Below are 21,208 nucleotides of genomic sequence, written 5' to 3'. Positions count from 1 at the left end.
TAGTAAGATTTTTTTTTCAAAAGGGAATTCTCTGATTTCTCCTGCAGACCTCTCCTCCAAGAATCACGCATATTTGGAAGATGACTAACTCCTTCACTGAACTTTGCATTCACTCAGTGATGAGCATTTAGAAGGATTAAGAACATTTTCCTCTGTTGAATAGCACAACAGTTGTTTGTATCACAAGTTTGATTTGAATGTTAGATAAATAGTAAATTTAAATAATAAAAGAAAAACAATAATGTTCTCTTTCTTCATAGTATTTGAAAGTAGTTTCTAATATCACCACGGCACATATCTTATTTACTAATCAGCTTTTATTTCTGCATAATTTTAGTAAATATGTCCTAAAAATCAACTGGTTAAACTAAATACTGATTAAATTACTGCCTTTGACAAACATCCGTAATTTACTTTTAAAAGTACCTTCCTACAGAATCAGATTATATTTGGCTTACTTCATACTTAACAGAGGAAAATTAATATTTCTAGAGTATGTCTGACCTGGTTTTGATTTCCATCTTCAGACAAGTGAAATTGCACCCTACAACCATCTCCACAGACTCTCCCAGGAGAGGATGTGACAAGCTCAAGAGTCAGATGTCTACACTGTAGGCATCTATGTTTGGATAAAGGAGGAAAAAAGTTTTCTTGGCTGATCTGAGCGTTATGCTGCAAGAGTCACATAATCTTTCCAACTATCTCACTCTGGCTGGTATCTATATTTGCATAGGTTTTTTACTCTTGTCTGTGCCTATCAAGGAAACAAAAGTCTGATCTTGAGAAAGGTGATGGCAAAAATGAGTAACTGCATCTTCCCCTGTCTACTTACCCTTGCTTCAGAAATGTTCTCACTGCCTCTCCCCATGCAAAAATCTTCTACCAGCCTCAGGAGGAGAGGATACAGTTGTGTGCAGGCTCTTTAGCCTGTTCGCCTTTTGGAGAAGATACATATTTCAAGCAGCAATAAAAACACCACTTTACCATTTCTCAGAAGGAGGTACATTGTTGACAAGATTTGGGCTGCAACAGTGATGTGTGTTGATTTTTTTAAAGAAGATAAAGAATCTTCTTGAAATATCACTTTTCTCCAAGAGCTTTTCAGTTTTTTAGATGCAATTCGCCATATCTTTGACATGACTATTATATTGATACTAAAAGGTATCAGACTCCCAAGGCTTTTGATATTTTAGGACTCCTTCTTACATTAGGTCTGAGTGATCTGTTGATGATAAAGAAAGCCCACAGTGTGCAGCATTGTATTTTCCTGTTTCTTACATAATTGTTTAAAAGGAAGATCCCAAGTCATGATCTTTATTTTAAACTCAGACAGAACTCTTACTGACTAATTGAGAATATGGTTGGAAAAGGACAGACTATAAAAAGAATAAAAATGAGTTAAACAAGGACATGGCCCAGAGAATGCAGGAGAAAAAATAAAGCAAAAATAAAGCCTACATCCAATTCCTAGACAAAGCTACTGAGAAAGTTGTGATTGGTCACTATGGCAACAGATTGTTAAATGGAAATAAAATGCTTTTAATACTGCAAGCACATTTTCCTATACAGATCTAGTAAATTAACTCAGACCTCATTAAGCTGAATATAATTTTACCATAGATATTCTGTATAATGTTAGAAACACCAATACACAAAAAATCAAAATATAAATAGCTGTAAGATATTGATGTTTTTACCATATTACTGATTCAGTCATTCAGAGGCTCAGGAGGTAAATGGTAACATTAGTTACTTTCTTTCCTCGGGGAGTCTTTTAATAACTGCTGTAAATCAATGCAACTGTAAGCTTAGATGAGAAATATTTGCTTTTGTTTTCTTGGCTTTTATACTAATGGACTCAGGTTGGTGAATCAACATACTGAGCTCTATTCCGTGACGTAAGAATTTGTTCCTACGGCCTGAGCTCTGACGGAGGCGATTCACTTCTCACCCCCTTTGCTCTGCACCCCTCGCAAAGGCATCGAGGCCAAGCCAGCCTTGCACCATTCACACAAATTTTGGATATCTGTCAATAAGAGCTCAAATTCCTGCAGTTGGAGCAAGATTTACACAGTAAATACCAATACAGTAATACCAATAAAACCAGCATCTAATATGCACATTCTGATTTAGACTAACACAACTATATTGTCACTTCTGCACCTAAGGACTTGTTCTGTCACATTCAGGGAAGGTAGGTGGCAATACCCTGAAGGAACAAGCTTAACAGCTTATGTAGTTTAGAAATGTAATGAACAGCCGATGTGTATCAGTGACTGATTTATCAGGAAAGGATGGGAAGCACAGGCAACAGTGGAGATTGAAAACATTCATCAAAGCCGCTGGCCCAACGATACGAGCGCAGGGTGATTATGGAGACAGACAGACCTGCGGTGTCCCCGTCTGCCTCACCACTGCGTCCAGCCTGGTTTGTGATGCGCTGCTTATTTCATGATATCTCATCTTCCCTCTCCACGCGTTCCACCCATTTGGCAGATTTTTTTCCACATGCTTTATTTTGGCATCGCTTCAGATTTAGTCCTTCAGAGCAGGAATAGCCTTATCCCTAGGCTGCCTGATGGCTGTTCAAAGAATACTAGTACAGCTTCTGCTGAATGTGTTCATATTCCTTCATACGTTGGTATTTTAATCCAAAAAGACTAGCATTTTAGAGCAGTTGCAAAACTGGAGAGCCTTTCACACTTTGGCTGTTTGCCTATCCTAAAACCCTCATCACTTTATTATTTGATAAATATTTAATATTTAATATATAGGAAACAATTTAATATATAGGAACCCTCTCACATACACCATCTCAGCTCTGCACAAATTTCGCTTTGGCAGGTAAGGCAAAAGTTACTGGGAAGAGCGTGATGGGAATGTCTCATCTTTGGCCAATCCCTGTGGAGTTCAGCCCCGGCCAGCCCCTCCAGGGAGCACGGCCAAGCAGCAGGCAGCGGGGCATGAGAGAGGAGGGTAGGAGAGACACAGCCACCTGCGGGGCTCTTTCTATGGGCAATGAATTACTTTTGTCTCGCTGCTGTGAAGGAACACTTGTCTTTAAAGAACTGCTTTCCACAGGCTTCATTTAAGCCCATAGTCCATGCCTCGCTTCATCAGGAGGAAAGAAGTGGAAGAGATTCACATTTTAAGTTTGGTTGCAAAATCCCACTGTTTTACATACTGTCAGATACTATGACATCAAGCTGCAAAAAATATGAGAACAATTTTCCACTAAGCATAGGTAGGCAAGATTCATTTTCTCCATGCCTTGAAAAAACTGTCCACCTGATTTTTAATTTCTGTCTGTGTACATGGATCCTGTTTACAATACTCATGCCCTTTGAATCAAAGGGAACCTACAAGTGTTGTATCTGGGTAAAGATGGTATTTAACTGTTTGGCAAAATAAGTGCATTTTGTGTATACTTTTTATAGGACAAAAACCTATTAATTATATTATCTTAGTAGTAATTTTTGAGAGATTATTCCTAATTTTAAAACATCCTAAATTCAACCGCTAACATCCTAACATCAATAGGTAATCCAACCCTGAGCTTCTGGACATCCTAATAAATACTCCGATAGCAGGAGTTGGAACACTATGCAGAAATGAAGGAAAGACATCCCTGGGGCTAAAGATGGAAATACCAGGCCTGGAAGCCAAAACGAAACCTGTGGAAGGATAGGCTAAGCTTTTGCCATGAAGTCTTCAGACGTGAAGTTCCATGAGAACACAATTCAGCATTGTTGGCATCAACCTTTGATTTCGTAACACACATGTACCTTAAAGGCTTAAGCACCTCACTTGATCTGTATTTCTAAATTATACTTGCTTTACTGAAAACAAAAACAGAAGGCCCAGACTCGCAAAGATACCTAGGTTCCCGGCTCCTAGAATTTGACTTCCAGGGAGCTGAGAGTTCTATGTCTAAATGCCTTTGAGGTTCTGAGAATATTTTCCTCCCCCATCCCTAGCAGATGAGCGCAAAAGTGAAATAATACAACAAAGAACAAGAGGAATATTCCAAACTACTGGTACTAAGAAGGTTTCAGTTAACCAGTCACAGGGATGAATTTACAGAGAGGACTTCTCTCAAAAGATGATTTGCAGCTGAGCACCCGGAGAAAATAGTTTGCACCTGGCACAGCTAAAAAGCTTTTTTTCTACTAAGAAATAAAGCAAGAAGCATGGGGAAGATTCATCTAATCTTTACACTCATAGTCAGCATCCTGGAAGAAGAAAATCATATAAAATATGGTGATGGTTAAAGCAGGCAGAAAGATATACAGCAGTGAAAAAAAGTCAATATTAGCAAAAAGATGTGTGATATGAATAAGTAAGAGGGCTGTGCTTAATCCAGCTTTGGAACTGAGAGCTGTCAAGAAGAAACAAGGGATATATGTGGCGACACAAAGGATATACAAGGCAATACTGCCCACAGAGTGGGCGGCAGTGTTGCAGAGTCGGCCTGATGCTGCAGATGCTGTAAGGGCCGCAGCAAGGCGAGGGGATTGTGATCACTATTGCAACAGTATTTTTACAAGCACACACTGTTCAGAAGAGATGAAAGTGTGGGATTAACTCAAGGATCTGTTTTTTGCTTCAGGCCGACAGATCTGATGTTTCGTACTTTTCCCTCCTTAACAAAGGCTTCAGAGCAGGACAGACTGCTTCACATGGGGGCTGTGTTACTACTGCTTAAGCGACCCGCTTTGGCCAGCGACCTGCTGAGGAAAGGAAAGGGCAGAGTTGAACCCTCTCTAGCCAAGCGTGCTGATACACTGCTGCAAGGCTCTGCGCTGGAGGTTGCAGGCAATGTTTCAAGGTCCCCTCTGTAAGTGGTGGTGGGAGAACATTTGTAACAACCCTACTAAAGCTGCAGGTAGGTGACCCTGCATCTATTACTGCTGGCCGTGCCCACCCCCACCAGCGCTGCCTTTGGGACAGGGTTGCTGCAGAGTAGGCTGGCTGGCAGGGAGCTGGCAGGGAGCTGCCAGGCTTTTCTGTATTGCGGCTAGGAACAACTCCGCTGCTCCGGTTGCATCACCATCGTTCTTTTGGAGCATTTCTCCGTTTGCTGGCTTTCTGCCTGCCCCAGCATAGAGTTCAGGATGTTGGTTTTCACCTCCAAAACTCTGCTCGAGCTGTTCCCAGCACTGCTGTGAGTTATGTAGCTGCCAATAGATTATTGCTCTGCATCAGCAAGTGCCAGCGGAGGGGCCCTGGCTCCTCAGGAGACACACTCTGCACAGCCTGCCAATACATCTTTTCTCATTCTCTCCTTAAGGCTTTGTCTTCTATAAGCAGTCACAACTCTGATTTTCATACACACTCCTGTGCCACCAATCATCCTTCTCATAACACCACCCCGACGGCGTTCAGGCACCCACCTCCAGGCAGCTTTCCTTGGCTCAGCTCTGCTGCTTGGTGCCCAACCTAATAAAGGACACGGCCCACCGAAATCAGTGGAAATACTTCCCCTGACTTCAGCGGGCTTTGGAGCAAGCCTGTGATAACTCTGACAGAGAGGGTCCTCAGCAGCCCATCTGGAGCTAGTGACAACAGTCCTGTCACCCAAAGTGGAAAGCAGCATGCACCCCAAGAGCATTATCTGCTCTTCTCTTGCTTGCTGTGTGGTTTCACACCTGGTTCTTCTGACCTGCTGTAACCACTTCTGAGGGGCAGATCCAGCCTTTCCCCAGGAGGTGCAGGGGTTTGTGCACCTGCGGCTTGTCCTGCGAACGGGAGCGTGGCACTGTGCAGAGCATAAGGCAAGCCTGGGGGCAGGAGTTGTCTCCCTGGTAAAAATGTGCCTTTGCATTAGCCGTGTAATTTAGACAATTGATCCCAAATGTGGAAACCAGGTTTTCTTAGTGGATACGGTGTGTGAGTGCATAGTGCCCGTCACAGTGGCCTCAAGTCTAACCTCTAAATATCATAAATACTAGTACTGATGTTAAACAAGGGACGAGCTATTGTTTCACAGTGAGATGTTCGGAGTATTTGGCAGCCTTGGAGTTTGGATGACATCAGTTTTGACTTTCAAAATCAAACTGCCACCTTGTGGTACGGTGGGGGAGAAGTCTGTTGGAAATCACACAGATAGCAGAAATACAGATACATGGTAAAAACCGGTCCCTTTACCCCACCAATGACTCACAGTATTTGTGTATTCTTAAATATATTTTGACTATACTTCAGGCGAATTAATAAAAATTCTTATGTCATACTTTAAAAAAGTCAATCTAACTTTTTGTGATGGTTTGTCAATGTAAAACATAAAACCATTTCCTCATTCTTGTATGTAATTGTACTGAAACCACCAGTGCACTCATATGAGTAGGTTTTTCAAGATTAGACCCAAATGCAGCTTACAGGAAAACACTAACTATAAAGGCTATAGGTATCTATAATTGTTCCCTTTCTCTTTCATAAGCTCATTAATGTTAAGAAAAATTTCTGTGAGAGTCAGAGCAGGGCCACACAAACTGCTGAAGGTGAGCAAGTAGTAGTGTATCATCTGGTCTGAGATGCTGTTCCTGTGCATGCTCTTGGACCATGATGGATGTAAGATAATTTTAATCAGCTTTCTCTTTCACTGTGGGCCAAGCCATCACAAATTACTTCACCTTGCTTGTCAGCCAAGAGCAAGCACGATGAATCAGCAGATGTGCAGTAATCTGTTACAGCAACATGCTTGTGCATCTCAACCTTCAAGCTGCAGACCAGCATTGGAGAGGTACTGACACAATCCCTTCAGCTAGATTGAATGTCCTTGTGTCATCTAATACTATTTATGAAAGATGATAGATGAAAACTAGTCCATTTCAAATCGAAAATTGTAGCTGAGGTGAAAAATTGACTGCAGCCATGTATCAGTGCTTTGTGCATCCATGACTTTTCAGGAATATAGTGGTTTAAAAAGAAAGGAGCAAGTAACAAGAAGTCCGTAAGATCTGGAGTTCACATCTTGTCCCTCTGCTCATGCCAGATGAGCATTAATGCTTCTTTTAAAGCATGAAGTGGAGTCATCCACTACTGAAAGTAACCGAGTGAGGCAGTCATGCAGGAGGGACTGTAAAGGTATGGAGAGCCTGATGCTGACTCTCCTCTTAAGAAAGCCTAGAAAGACTCACATGAGCTGCCTGGGACCTATAGCACCAGGACAAGCCATTTTCCTTCCCACTGTGTTTATTACAAAGTACAGTACCTCAAGGAAGTTGTTCTTATGAAGTATTCTTTGTCCAAAAGTACATAGGTAGAAGGAACTCACAAATTTCACAGTTGTCCATGAAATGCTGTCCTGCAACACCTTTGTTGAGTACCGGCTCTACGAGAGAGCTGGTGAGCATTCCCACGGACGGGGGTCCTGCAGGTCCTCATGGGGCTGCCTGAGGAGCCTGGCCCCTGGAAAGCCTACGAGCACAGAGGCTGCTCTGACTTCCACTATCACCTGGCTCACATTTCGCCATCAGCCCACTGGGCAGCCGAACTCCCAGGAAGGATAAACATGAAAATTTTTTCTTAGTGGTTGTGGTGGTGTCCGCTTTTCTGGGTGATTTAAATCAAGGGTGGACAGTCTCCTTCTAGCTATGGTCTCATCCAGCAGCCCAAGTGGGTGCACGTGTGAACCACTCCTACGTGATACATGGCAGCAGGTCATGCTGGCCACGTGTGGGTTTGCGTCATCGCAGACTGCTGTCAGCACAGGGACAGGGCCAGCAAAGGGAGAAGGAAAAGGGGGGAAGGAGGAAGCGTTCAGTGGGTGACGGGGCGGTGAGGGAGAGGGTCTGAATTTAGATGAAGGATGTGCAGGGGAAAGAGAAGAGCCCATGGACCCATGTGGCCTCCTGTGCTTGCACGTGAGTTAATTCACATGCAAGCCCCCTGCGGTGTGTGAGCTCAGCCCATAACATGGCTGTACAGCTCTGCAGCCCCCTCATCCCAGCATTTCTCCTTCCTGGGAGCACTGCTTGTGGCCCCTGAGCAAACTAGGGAAATCCTGCTGCTCAGGGTATTGTACAGGAGACCAGGCTCGATCAACACAATGTTCCTTTGGGGCTTTACAGATCAGGGATCCTGTGAGACCTGCGTGGTGGGGGGCTCTTGTGGAGACCTGCCTGATGGCTGGAGGAACGAAACCAGGACCAACATGCTGAATGCTATCCTGGGGAAAGAGTGGGCTACCTCCCACAGAAGAGTGCCTTGGGGATTTTTTTTTTTTTTTCTGAAATGCACTAGTTAAAAGGCATCTGCGGGCAGAGCACCACATCCCACTGCAGTCAATAAATCAGCAATGGTAACTATGAAATGCAACGTGAGTACTTCTCCAGCTGAGAAACAACACCCGGGACTAGTGTCTTTTAATGTATGTGTATGGCGAGAGCAGAGGGTAACCATGTGGTTAATGAAGCTTAATGTGTATAAAGCCTGTGGAGATAACTCTTATTTTGGTGTTATTGCTAGTGTGTCTGTCCTCGCTTTCATAAAAAGAGTGTGGTGATATCTAAGAGTGGCATTTCAATGCCTGAAATGCTCCTCATATAAATAGAACAAGCAGATCAGCATGACCAAGTGATAAAATTACCTTCTAGTCTTCAGGAACTTCAGCATGCAACTGTGCTATAGGGACCTCAGTGTACCCCTCTTCACAGCACAAACAAATACGTTTGAAAATGGATCTGGAGGAGACACACAAAGAGGGAGAGAATACGGAGGGGAAAGAGGGAGAGAATACGGAGGGGAAAATTACTCGAGCTGCAGCTGCAAAGTTGGTGAAAAAGGCTTTTCTTGAAGCCCTGAAGTCCAATGACTTTGAAACACTGGAAGAGCTCTTGAGCCAAAAGAAAATAGACGTGGACACAGTGTTTGAAGTGGAAGATGAAAACCTGATTCTGGCATCCTACAAACAAGGTAAATGTGGCAGCATTCACCAACCAGGATGTAGACAGGTTTGAGTGATTTTTTCAAGAAACTGTGGTCTTTTATCTCTTCTGAAGCTGCAGCGTAAGCTGATTCATAGGCAGTAATGCCTCAGTAGGTTTGTACGGCCGCAGTCACCGCAGTAGGGGAGCTTACCAGCTGTACCCACTGGGCTTGGTGGCGGGCAGGCCAGAGACCAGCCTGAGCCTCCGTGCTGCTGAGGCAGCCGCTGCAGCTTCAGGGGAGTCCAGAAAGAGGGGTCCTTTGCCATTTCCTCGCAGAGAACTCGGGTGCAAAGCCCAGAATAGACACATGCAGGCTAAGTGTGGTATATACCTTTCTTGCATGTACCCAGTCACATATACAGACCATTTAGAAACATAAAATACTCAATCTCTTCCATTTTGAGTTTACGGTGGTAGTACAGTGCGTTTTCCCTAGCTCAGGAGAGCTAAGGAAATCCTGCAGGCCTTGGATGTTGCTGGATGGTAGGAGAATTTTTTTTCAAACTGACAGAAACTGAGGATGTACTAGTTTGTCAAAACAGAAACATCATCTGGAAAAACACAACCAGAAAAGACATCTGTTTTAGAGTGCAGAAAACCCAAACTGGTTCTCAGCCAGACGCTGGCTGCGTTTCCAAAAACTTATAACTTAAAGCAATAAAACAAGTTTGCTCTATGCTAAAATCAACATTCTTCATGACTTACTTGCTAACAGACTCTTCATGTGTATCTAGAAAACAGTAATAATCAGCCTTTGCCAGAAGTTAATAATACGTGGAGATAAACATCTCCAGTCCCAGCAGCACAGCAAAGGCATTTTTTTTCTGTGGTATAAAGAAGGCACAACATCCCACCTCTTCTCCTTTTCTGTGTTTACCTCTCATTTAATGGTTGGCTCCTGTTCTTTTGATTTCATTAGGGTGAGGATGATGCAGTCATGATGTCCTTCCCTTCGGGACAGTGTCTGAACTAATCCACACAGTGATGAATGTATCTTAAAATACCTTTTCCTCTGTTCTCAGCAGGCTGAAATGCATTCTGGTTGTGGTTTGAGACTACAGGATTAATGCACAGATTTTGAATTGTAGATTATTTGACTGCAAGCATTAACCTGTCTCTGTTGCAGAAGTCTCTCCTTTCTCCAAAAAGTAGAGAGGTAAATGCACCCTATGGCCTAAATCACAGCAGCGTATTCGCTTTCTTTGTCCGAAAGGCAGGAGGCACTCTATCAACTCTTGTGCCAGTTCTACTTTTATTCGGAATCCCAGATAACTGTGATATGAGAGGGGGATTTCCTTGAGAAACAGCCTGAGCTTTGCCACAGCCGTAAGCAATGAAGCAGGAAAGAGATGCCATGGGTGACAGAGTGGTTTTTCTTCCTCTCTTCCAGAGGCTGAGAGCTCCCAAGGACACTGACCTTGCGTGTGCCATGGTTTTTTCACGTTTCCACCCAAAAAGCCAGGCAAGCTGAACGAGGCCTCCCCTGGAGCCCATGTCTGCTTCCCGCTCAGTGCCTGGTCCCTGTCCCTCTGGGCGCAGAGATACCCGCGGGCTTGGGCAGAGGGCAGAGCACAGCTCACCTGAAGCAGCAGCACAGGCAAAGGAAATAAACGGTGGTCTCAGGCAGGAAAACTGTGGCTATATAAAGTGATAACTTGGCTTTTAAGGATCACTTTCTTGCTGTTACATATCATTTATGGCTCACATCTGGCCATAAATGTGAGGCCCAGCTCCGTGTGGGATAAGCCGGCAGTGCTCCACAGCTCGCCTGTAACAAGGGGGAATACTGCATGTGAATTCAGACAGGGAGGTGATTTAAGAAACTTGCTCTGCTATATGCATAGACTCTGGGATATAGCCCACCTACTTTGTGCCTGGTTTGGGGGCATATGATGAAAAGGTTGTCTTACTGGAGTTGCCAGCCTAGCCTGCATCGTCAGCGGGTTGAGAGAGGGCTGAGTGGCTGCAGAGGAGCCCGTCACCCCGCTTGGGCACTCGGGTGCCTCGGGGCTGCCTGCTGTTGCCGTTCGCAGCGTGTGTTCCTTGGGGCCTGGGTTTGGTAGTCCCCCAGAATTTCGTCCTAGAGTGGATGCCATGGTCTCTAGACAGTTTTTCACCCCTGACATCTCACACGCTGGTAGTAATAAATGCTTATATTGGTCAGGAACATGTCACTGCAGCCATGCCAGAGCAGGAGGTGCAGTTGCTGTCATGACTGTCCATTTTATATCTGCAACCTTTCAGTGAAAATCTAGCATTTTTCAGAGGCATACAAGAACTGCATTACTGGCATCTATCTCAGAATATACTTGCAATTTAACTAGGAGGGAAGAAAAACTTTAATCCATGTTTCTCCCTGCCACCAGCACTTTGTTTCTATCTATCTCTTTCCTTCCTCTCCATCTTCTTTCTGTCTAATACAACACACATGAATACTGTAAAAACTGTATCTGTATGACATTAAGGTTGAAAAACTATATAAAATTAGAGATTTTAAAATGGAGGTCTGAAATAATTTGACCTCATTATACATCTTTAGTATTTTTTTCTGTATCTTTTACATGGTAACAGTATTCAACCAGGCATTTGTCGAAGGAGAAATAGATAAATCAAACCCAGAAAGTTTTATATGCACTTTCTAGCTAAGGTGCAGCTGCTGTATCTAAAAAGAAAGAGAAAAGAAGAAGTTTTAGACTTCTCTTGCCCTTCTGCACATTATTATTGTGTTTTGCTTTTTTTAAACAAATGATTATAGTAATCACTTCTGAGACTGTCTCTGTGTAGTCATTAAGCATGTAGTCCTATTCTGGGAACAAATATTTAAGTGTTATTTGGTCTTACACCTGTTGGTAATTAAAAAAACCCCACACCATAATTGTGACATTTTCAGAGAAAAATCCAAACATTCTGGAGCCAAATTTCATGTTAAAGTGTCACTGCTTCTATTTGGCTCTTCAGCCTAATTTACATCAGCATCCAAACTCCTCACTCCATGCTCCTCAGGGGCAGTGGTTGGCAGGCGACCTGTGATATAGCTGCAGCCACATTGCCAGGGGTCATCTATGTGCAATGCATCACTGTAGGTCTGAATCCAGCTCCTGATATGCAAGATCCTGCCATCTCCCACGCAGAAATAGTAGGCTGAGCTATCTGTTGAGTCACTGGCCTAAGTAAATGCTGCCTTCTTACTCCAACGCCACCTTTGTTCAGCTATTGGCAGGCTGAAGATCCCATTTCCCCCATATTTTTTAGCTGGTGGCATTTCAAAAGCTCTAAGCATTTATTTTTTTTTTATTTAGACTACACAGGTCACAAGAAAAACAAAAGCTGCCTTCAGAGTACATCTACATGGGAATTACCTCTCCAAAAGGCAGGCTATTCAGCACATGTAGTAAAAGTGTGTAATGCAAATGAAATTATACTTGAGAGAACTTTGTGTGCACTAAGCTGTAGCTGCTGAAATTGCAGTAAATTAAAGCAAAACTCCAACCCTTCCTTCACCCTCAGTTATTCTCAGGAGGTGGATAGTCCAAATGAAAGTCTTTGCCAAGGATGGTAACACATTTTCACTTTGTACAGGGTACTGGCTGCCTAGCTACAAATTAAAAATATCCTGGGCAACTGGACTTCATCTAGCTGTCATGTATGGACATCTGGAGAGTCTTTCGGTCCTCCTCAATCACAAAGCTACAATCAACTGCCGGCCCAACGGTAAAGCTGCAATCCACGTAGCATGTGAAATGGCAAATGTTGAGTGTCTCAAGATCCTCTGCAACCACGGAGCTAAGCTGAACTGCTTTTCAATGAGTGGACAAGCGCCTTTGCACTTCTGTACGACACGAACCTCCATGCCTTGTGCCCAGCAGCTGGTTTGGAGAGGTAAGGTAAAGCTCTGGAGCATCTCTGGTGGTATGCCCAGAGGTGGTGGTGGTTTCTCTTAGGAGGCAGTTTGTCAAAGTACATTGTATTTATCACTTCCATCCACAGTTGACCCATGTCTTCATCTCAGTCTCCTTTTCCCCATCTCTTTGATCAGAGGAAGTTTCTCCCTTTCTGATTCCTCACCCCACCTGTCCTTCCCTCTCCCTGGCCACCGGCCGTTACTCCAGGATCATTTCCCATTTCAGTGCCTCCAGCCCACTGCCCGGTCAGTCCCTCAGCAGAGCAGCTCCTCTGAATCAGGGAGTTTCTATTTCTCTACTATTTTTCTGTCTCCTTCATCTAGGTTTACTGTTGAGAGGTTTTCACATGAAAGTGTACCCCCTCTTCTTTCTTGTTCAAATTTCCTTGATCTCAGTAAAATTCTTTCAACCACTTGTTTTTTGAGACCTGGCCTAGAAAAACTGGATGTAGTTTTTCATACCATCTCTTCATCAGCAGCCAAACTCCTGCATCTATTTAGGGACTGGGGAAGAAAAAAAGGCTAAGATTTTTGTTTTCCCAAAGTAAGATACGTTACGCTGCTGGTCGTCTGTAACAAATGAAGTTATGAATAGACATAATTCCTGGATAAATAAATCGGTGTCACACACTATTTCCTTAACACAAGGATGCTGACTCAGGGGACAGTAAAAGACAGACATAAAAGGTACAGCAAAGTCAGGTAGTTCAAGTCCTCGGTTATAAACAGACAGATTCCCCTCTTTATCACACTGTGCCATGGCAAATACAAACGCTTTTGGTGGGTTTTTTTGCTACATGTGTTGTTATTGAAGGCTTTTCCTGAGATGCAGAACCCAAGTATGCTTTGTGGGCAAGGCAATCTGCAGTCCCGAGTGAATAACCACATCGTTTTTTTTCTGCTGGAAAGATACATATTATTTTGTTTGGTATAAAGGAAAATAAATGCTGCCAGTTGTATCCTGCCCAAAGCAAACAGTCCTGACAGCAGGAGTTGAATTTGCTACCATGGAAAAGCTTAAAAGTCAAATGTACTCTTATAAAATGTAGCATAGGATGAATGCAAATGAAAGGATGCATTCTGTAGGCTTTCTCCACCCACCCATCAGCAACAGAATAATAATACTTTACAAGCCACCCTGCATCCCAAAGCACTCGGTAAACTTGAATCTCCATATGAGCTAGATGTGGAGACTCCAGACAAAACAGGACAGGTCTGGAGCAAAATGCGGCAGGTGTGCACATTCACACAGCAGCACCACCCAAGAGCTGAAGCCAGGGTTTCGGTTAATGTCCCCACACCAAAGTTTCCCAGATGCATCTCCCACCCTGCCACCTGCACTGAGTGGTGTCACACTCCAGGTAACTCCAGTTTAACCACTTCTGGTTCGGGCAACTCACCAACCAAGCAAAACTGATCCCCTGTTTGTTTACCACCTCCAAGCTTAGATTGCTGATACTCTTGTGGACGTCCAACACGACTAACGCTGAACACGGCCTAATGGCATTAGCACTCAGGTTTTCCAGCCCAGAGGTAATTTCTGACTGCTTGTCCTCCCTCCCAACCCTTACACCTCAGTCTTAGTGTGAATTTGGGACTGTAAGGGCCTTCGTAAGAGAAGAGGGCTGGCCGCACAGCGTGCGCTTGCTCTTGCACGAGTACATTATTGACAGTTTGCCAAGGAGCCCTCGCCCAGCCAGCCGCTGCCGTCGCCTTCGGCACCCTCCGCCTCGGGAAGACGGCCCTCGCCCCTCCAGCCTGCTGGCCCCGCTGCCCTTTTACACCGACCGCGGTTCTGCTTTGCTCTGGGGAATGGGGTCTCGCCAGCCTTCCCCTCTTTCTTAATAAGCAGCGTTCGGTATTATTCCTGCAGTCATTTGCACCTCTTTAGGGCAAGCCGCCGGTAGCTGGAAAGCGGGAAGGCAGCCGGCAAGTCACGCTGCAGCCGGCAGGAGCTGGGCAGCCCCGCCGGTGGGGGGGCCGGGGCCGGGGCCGGGGCCGGGTGGGGGCTCGGGTCCCCGCTCCGCCCCCGCCGCGGCCCGGCTTGGCTGCTCAGCAGATGGTGCTGTTGCTTCAGCCGCGACAGCCCCTCGGCACAGACGGAGCAGTCGTACCAGTGCCCTTAACAGCTTGGAAACAGGATCCAGACCCTCAGCCGGGGACTTGGGCAATGGGGTTTTTATATCCTCTCTGGATCGATCATAAAATGGCCCTTCTTCCAGGCTCGCAGTTAATGAGGTGCTGCAGATCCGAGCAGAACTGTTCTCCGGAGTAGGAGTAAAGCTCTCCTTTTTCCTTCATTTCTTCATTTCTTGGAAAAAGCATTTTACACAGAGATTTGGACCTGCATGCTGCTCCAAAATGGAGCTCTCAGATAGGGTCTTCTGCCAGCTTGGGGCCAAGCTATCACATCTGAGGCTGGATCCAAGAACGTGAAGTTTCTAAGGGTTTCCTGGAGGCTCAAGAAATGCAGAATCCACGTCCCTAGCTATTTGCATTTCCATATGTGTCTTTTACGCCAGTTTCGCACCTCACCTTTTCCTTGGGTAGCAGTGGTCAAGCAGAGAGAGATGTCCAAACCCGGTTTTTCGTTGCCTTCATTTTGTCCCCTCATCTTTCTTTGGCAGGAGCAAATGTGAACATAAAAACAAACAACCAAGATGAGGAGACTCCTCTGCACCTCGTTGCGCGTTTGGGTATCCCGGAGCTCGTGGCCTTTTATGTGGAACAAGGAGCGCACGTTGATGCTCTCAATGCCTACATGGAGACTCCCCTGGCCTGTGCAGCCTATTGGGCCCTGCACTATAAGGATCAGATATACAGCCCAGATCACCACCTCATCTGTCGGATGCTCTTAGACTATAAAGCTGAAGTGAACGCTCGTGACGAGGATTTCAAATCCCCGCTCCACAAAGCTGCCTGGAACTGTGATCACGTCCTGCTGCACATGCTGCTGGAGGCAGGAGCAGAAGCAAACGTCATGGATGTCAACGGCTGTGCACCCCTACAGTATATCATAAAAGTGACATCTGTGCGGCCAGCTGCCCAGCCTGACATCTGCTACCAGCTGCTACTGAATCATGGAGCAGCTAGGATATATCCTCTGCAATTCCACAAGGTTAAGGATGGCTTTGTACAGTAGGGATATGGAGAGAGGTGATGTCTTGAACAGGAATGGGGTGACAGATCGAAACTTCAGGGTTTAGTGGTATCTGGATTTGCTGGAGTCCTGTAAACTGTGGGCCCACAATGCCCAAAACCTTGTGAGGTGACCTGTTGTAAAAGTGATATCATTTGACTGAAGTGAAATTACAGTTGCTAATGCCAGGAATCAGACCCAGATCCCATTTTTGTTCTTAACAAACCTGAACCCCTGAACTCTAAATGCTGGCTCAAGCCTAATTTTTCAGAGCTGATTCACTTTCTCATTTCAGAAAACCTACGTGCTTTTGTCAAACCTGGCTCCATACAGGCTTAACTGGGTTATACGAAATGCTTATTTCATGGCCTCTACCAAAGATTGGAGATCAGACCAGTTGATTCAGTTTGTCACTTCTGGCCTTTAAAAATCTATTCAAAATGAAATGGATCTCAATAAAGCTTTGTCTCATTCCCAGGAAATGTGAGAAATTAAGGGAAAATGCGAGGCCTGGGCTCATAGTCGATGAAAAAAAAAAGAAAAATAATTGCAGGATCCCTCCCAAAGAATTTCTAAATGTCTGCAAAGCCCAAGGCACTGACAGAAGTAGCTGACAGTCTTATTATATCAGACAACTAAGTAAGCTTGCTGTAGTCAGGACTTATTCTGTCTCGTCCAGTGCCCTGAGCAACATTTTGCAGCTCCTCCACTGTATATGTAAAGTTTTAACAAGCCAAGCAACCAGAAGCCTTTGAATAAAATGCCAATCTTTTGGTTGTGCCCTCTTGAGCCCAGGATGATCTGGCCCTGTCTGTAACAGAACAACACTTAGTTTCCTAGAGCGTGATTGAGAGCGGGGTCTCAGGTCTCCTTTTCCTGCCTCTGCCTTTCTCCTGTTGCATGGAGAGGGCCTCCCTTCCAAACTGTCAGTTGCCATCTGTAAAATATGTAAGATGATATTTATCCCGGAGGGATGCTCTGCAGTTTTGTTCGTGAAAACCTGGCGACTGTGTGGGACAAAATTATGCATCGTATGGTGTGAATGCAAAATGTTATTCCCTGAGTGCGAGTGACAATAGACTTTGCTTTTTTTCCTACTGAGCTAAAGTTACTGGGCAGAGCAGTTGTGTCAGGGGCCTCATGTGGCTTGGAAGCCCTACTTCTGAGCTGTGTTATCTCCCAGTCTTCTTTTAAATTTTCCTGTAATGATGCATTTTTGATTCATGTGATGGGATTTTTTTTCTGTTCCTGTGCTGCATGACTTGGAGCAAGGACTTTGTGCATGCCTTTGTCTGGTGTTGAGTCACTCAACCCAGCTATGAGCAAGTTATCTCCAGATTTGGGTGATAAAACCTACCCAGTCAGCAAGCTACACTGCTCTGGAGATCTAAGCCAGTACTTCTGTATGGTGTTAAACTGGGCTGTGCACAGCTCCACTGGGGACTAGCCTGGGGTTTCTTGCTGTACTTGCACTGAATAGTGTAGACAGGGCTTGTGTCCTTTGCATCTCCAACCTTATCCTCTCGTAATTCTTTGGCTATGTCCGTCTCAGTATGCCGTTGCACAGTGCCAAGCATCCAGGCTAGCCCCAGCTTCTTGGTGGTACTCATGGTCTCCGTGCATCTTGCCTGCAGGTGCTACAAGCCTGTCATTCCCACCCAAGAGCTGTGGAGGTTGTTGTCAACACCTACAAACACATCAAATCTACATCTAAGTGGAAAGCAGCCATACCTGATGATGTCTTTGAGGTAAGCTCTTAATCAGTTGTAACCAAGTAAAATCCAAGCTCATTATTTGCATTCTCCATATCCGACCACAGAAAAGTGAGAATGCTTTTGAAAGAGACCATCTCAGAGGATTTAGGACTTCCCCATTTAATACCACTCACTTGACAAAAGCATATCACTCACTGACAAGAAACACATTTTTGAGAAATTTTCATTGCAACATTATCCTTTGGAGCACCCCCTATCAGGGGTGCTGTAGGAGCTCAGCTCTCCCTGCATTTAGCAAGTGCAAAGATTCTGGCTGTGACTGGTGTTTCTTCAGATCTGTCAATACATATATTTATATTTTTTTTAAGTCAGCTAACTTTATATAAGTACCATTTGACATGAGTATGACTATGTATCTAGTTTCTGTTGCATGGGTTGGGTTTCTGTGAGCAGGACTGGTTAGATGCAAATACAAGGGAGAATTTAAATGAAAAATAAGAGATCAAAGAGGAGAAGATATTGTCAAAAGGCAAAGCTGTGTGACAAACTATATGCTTTGACACAATTATCCCTTTAATTTAGAAATCCTCATAGTCCCAATATTCCAGTTTAAATCTAGTCTTTTATTAAGACTGGGCTTTTTCAAAATTTTCAAATCAATGCTGAAGTTAAGTGCACCAATATCTGCTATACATTATCAGTGATGTTTAGGGAACTCCATCCATATTATAATGCAGAGTTATATAGCCATGGGAACTGTGAGACTTTTGGGGGGTCAGATTTGTTCAGAAAAATTTAAAAGAAATCATTCTGGCTAAACACAAAATTAGAATTTAAAGGTCTTTTTTCACCTTAATAACAATAATTAATAATAATAATTTTTCTTCAAACAAAAATCTTAATGTGAAACATTGGAACATTCTTATTTGGAAAAGTCCACAGTTGCTCTATTTCTTTGTTGAGATTTTCATTTTTGTTGTCAAAGCTATTTGCTGAATTTTACATGAAATTGAAGCAAATTTTTTGTTGACATAAATCCGTACTTTTCCATACATAATGTATGCCTGAAAATATGTGTAACCAGATCTGTCAAGTAGCAAGATTATAAAATAAGGCCAAGTCACACACAGTTGCACGTATTTACCATTTGCTTCTTTTATTTCAACATAATTTGTAAGCATCTGCACTTTTTTTCTCGTGGGGATGCAATTTTACTTATTCTAAAAGGCCACTGGGGCGATGAGTAAGCCCAAAGGTACTTTGCCGTTTGCAGCCCCAGCGAACTCACCGGTAACGCCGGCATTATGCTGCCTCGCTGCCCCGTGGTGAGGTTTAGAGGATTAACTCGTCCACGTGCGCTGACCCTGAGCTGCCTGCAGCGTCTGTTCAGATCAGGACTAACACCACAGAGGAAGCCCCACCTCAAACTGATGGATAAAAGACATACCAAACTTAAAGATTTCATCATGGCCTTTAACTTAACACTAAATATTTGAGGCAAGCGTAAGGATTTTGTGCAGGCTTTTGGCTAAACCAAGTCCCCAGTGCTTGATGAGCCTCCAAGGGACAGGGGGGCTGGCTGTGTTTTTTACCTTGTTCTGCCAAGGGCTGCACGTGGGCAGGGGAAAGGGAGGGCAGGAAACGGCCTTATTGCCCTAAAACCCACTTGTGTTTTTTTACAGCGGCACCAGGATTTCTATGACTCTTTGTTCACTGTGTGCAGCAATTCACCACGGTCACTCATGCATTTATGCAGATGTGCTATTCGGGCGATATTGTCAGAAAGGTGTCACCGAGGAGTGCCCTTGCTCTCCATCCCCCTGTCCATGAAGAAGTACTTGCTGCTGGAACCAGAAGGAATCATCTACTGAGCCGCAGCGGAGCGGGCACCGGCTTCTCCCTTCCTGGATCCACACACCTCGGCGGGGTGCTGGAGATCCAGGCACAACCCTGACACAGCCCTTCGCTTTCGTACAGTGGCAGGCCAGCCTGAAGCTGGGCTGGGGTTTACTGGCTCTCCTCTGAGCCGCTGTCTCTCCCTGCACTGAAGAATCACAGCTGCAGGCTGCGGGTTGTGCTGGGGGAGGCAGGGCTGGAAAGGCCCCCCGCTCCAAACAAACACAGGAGCTCGTACTTCCATGCTTTGTTCAGCCTAGCTTAAAGGATGCCGCTGCTTCCTTTGGTATTTATTCCACTGCCTGCTAGATAGCATTAGATTCAATCTGAACAACCTTTGATACTGTTTCACTGTAATTTTCTTCAGCTTTCATTTTGGGAGTAAAAGAAAGGATACTGTTGAAAAACAGGACATTTATTAGAGTCGCAGAAATGCTTTCCCAGAAAGACATGGGCAAACTGCTTTGAATTGTGACCACAGACAGGATTGCAGTAGTTTCCATATTTTCCTGTGTATTGACTCTCAATTCAACATTAGTTTGCTGTTCATTACACCTGTCTGTATCTTATAAAGCTTTGTCATAATAATATCCTTTGTAATTGTAAGAATTTTCTCCATTATCAATCATAGTATGTGAACAGGATTGAAATCTGCAGCACTGAAATTTCTGCGTGTTGATATTCATGCCTGGGTAGCTTTTATCAGATGCTGTCTCTGTTTCCACTCTCACTGCGACCGATGATAAATTCATATCCTGGTGTGAAGAAATGCAGGTAGAATGGACTTGCCCCTGCAACCTGCACAGCTGTACTTCTACCTATCCATATATCCCTCAGGATGGTGTTGGATGGGATCTGGGAAGAATATGAACCCTTCTCTTCATTGACTATAAAGGGAACCTAGCCTGCTAACATGGACCTCATTTTTTGGCAGCTGAGCACAGGTGAGAGGAATCCCACCTTAACTGAAAGGTGTTTCCAAGATGAAGATGTGTTGGCTGTGCTGACATAGACCTGCCGGTCTCCCTGATTTGCAGGCCCTGTGCTTTTGGACCTGCCAGCACTGGTTTCCCGGCTCAGCAGGAAACCTTTACCCCTGTCTGAGCTACTGTCTCCGGTCCAGGAGGATGAAATTCAGGGCAGAGGCAGTTCACACACCAAGTATCCTGCAGCAAGGGCAAGTGTGTGATCTGATCTGCAGATAAAACCCATTTTTCTTCTCTTTTTTTAGTTTGATGCAATCCATCTGTGCTGTTCCACTTTTTCTAGACCCTGACAATTCTGGGCTCTGTTAAAAGGGCAGTGAGCCGTGCCCACCATCGGGACCCAGTAACTCCTGACTTCTCATTGCACCTCTGACTGTGAGGTTGGTGGTCCTCACCATTATTATTATGTCATTGCAAGAGAGCCGACAGCACGTCAGGCTCTTCCCAGCCAGACAGGAGCGGCCAAGCTGTTCAGTGTCTCTGTGTCTCGCTAAGTGGCAATAGCAGCAGTTGAAGAAATGTGCAGATTATTTAGTGTTATAAATCACTTCTCTTTCTTTCCATCTCAGTTTTAATGAATCAAAGCTTGTACACTGTCTTAGGAGAGAATCCAATTCATGGGTCTGTTTATGTTTAGCTAG

At 44.5% G+C, this 21,208-nt stretch overlaps 1 protein-coding gene across 1 annotated transcript in view; it reads left to right on the top strand.

Annotated features, from left to right (window-relative positions):
• The window catches only part of ASB4 (ankyrin repeat and SOCS box containing 4), a 34,006-nt gene extending 13,760 nt beyond the window's left edge, over positions 1 to 20,246 (top strand). Inside the window, exons 2-7 of the mRNA XM_030009459.2 lie at positions 528 to 609; positions 8,656 to 8,916; positions 12,510 to 12,809; positions 15,459 to 15,949; positions 17,605 to 17,718; positions 19,368 to 20,246. Of these exons, the coding sequence (XP_029865319.1) occupies positions 8,679 to 8,916; positions 12,510 to 12,809; positions 15,459 to 15,949; positions 17,605 to 17,718; positions 19,368 to 19,556 (1,332 nt within the window). The 5' untranslated portion in view covers positions 528 to 609; positions 8,656 to 8,678 and the 3' untranslated portion in view covers positions 19,557 to 20,246. The remainder of the gene's footprint in view (positions 1 to 527; positions 610 to 8,655; positions 8,917 to 12,509; positions 12,810 to 15,458; positions 15,950 to 17,604; positions 17,719 to 19,367) is intronic.
• Positions 20,247 to 21,208: the final 962 nt, after the last annotated feature.

The sequence above is a fragment of the Aquila chrysaetos genome, chromosome 3, assembly GCF_900496995.4.
Source record: "Aquila chrysaetos chrysaetos chromosome 3, bAquChr1.4, whole genome shotgun sequence".
Taxonomy (NCBI): Eukaryota; Metazoa; Chordata; class Aves; order Accipitriformes; family Accipitridae; genus Aquila; species Aquila chrysaetos.
Note: the sequence above shows the minus strand (reverse complement) of the source record. Positions and strands in the feature narration are given on the sequence as shown.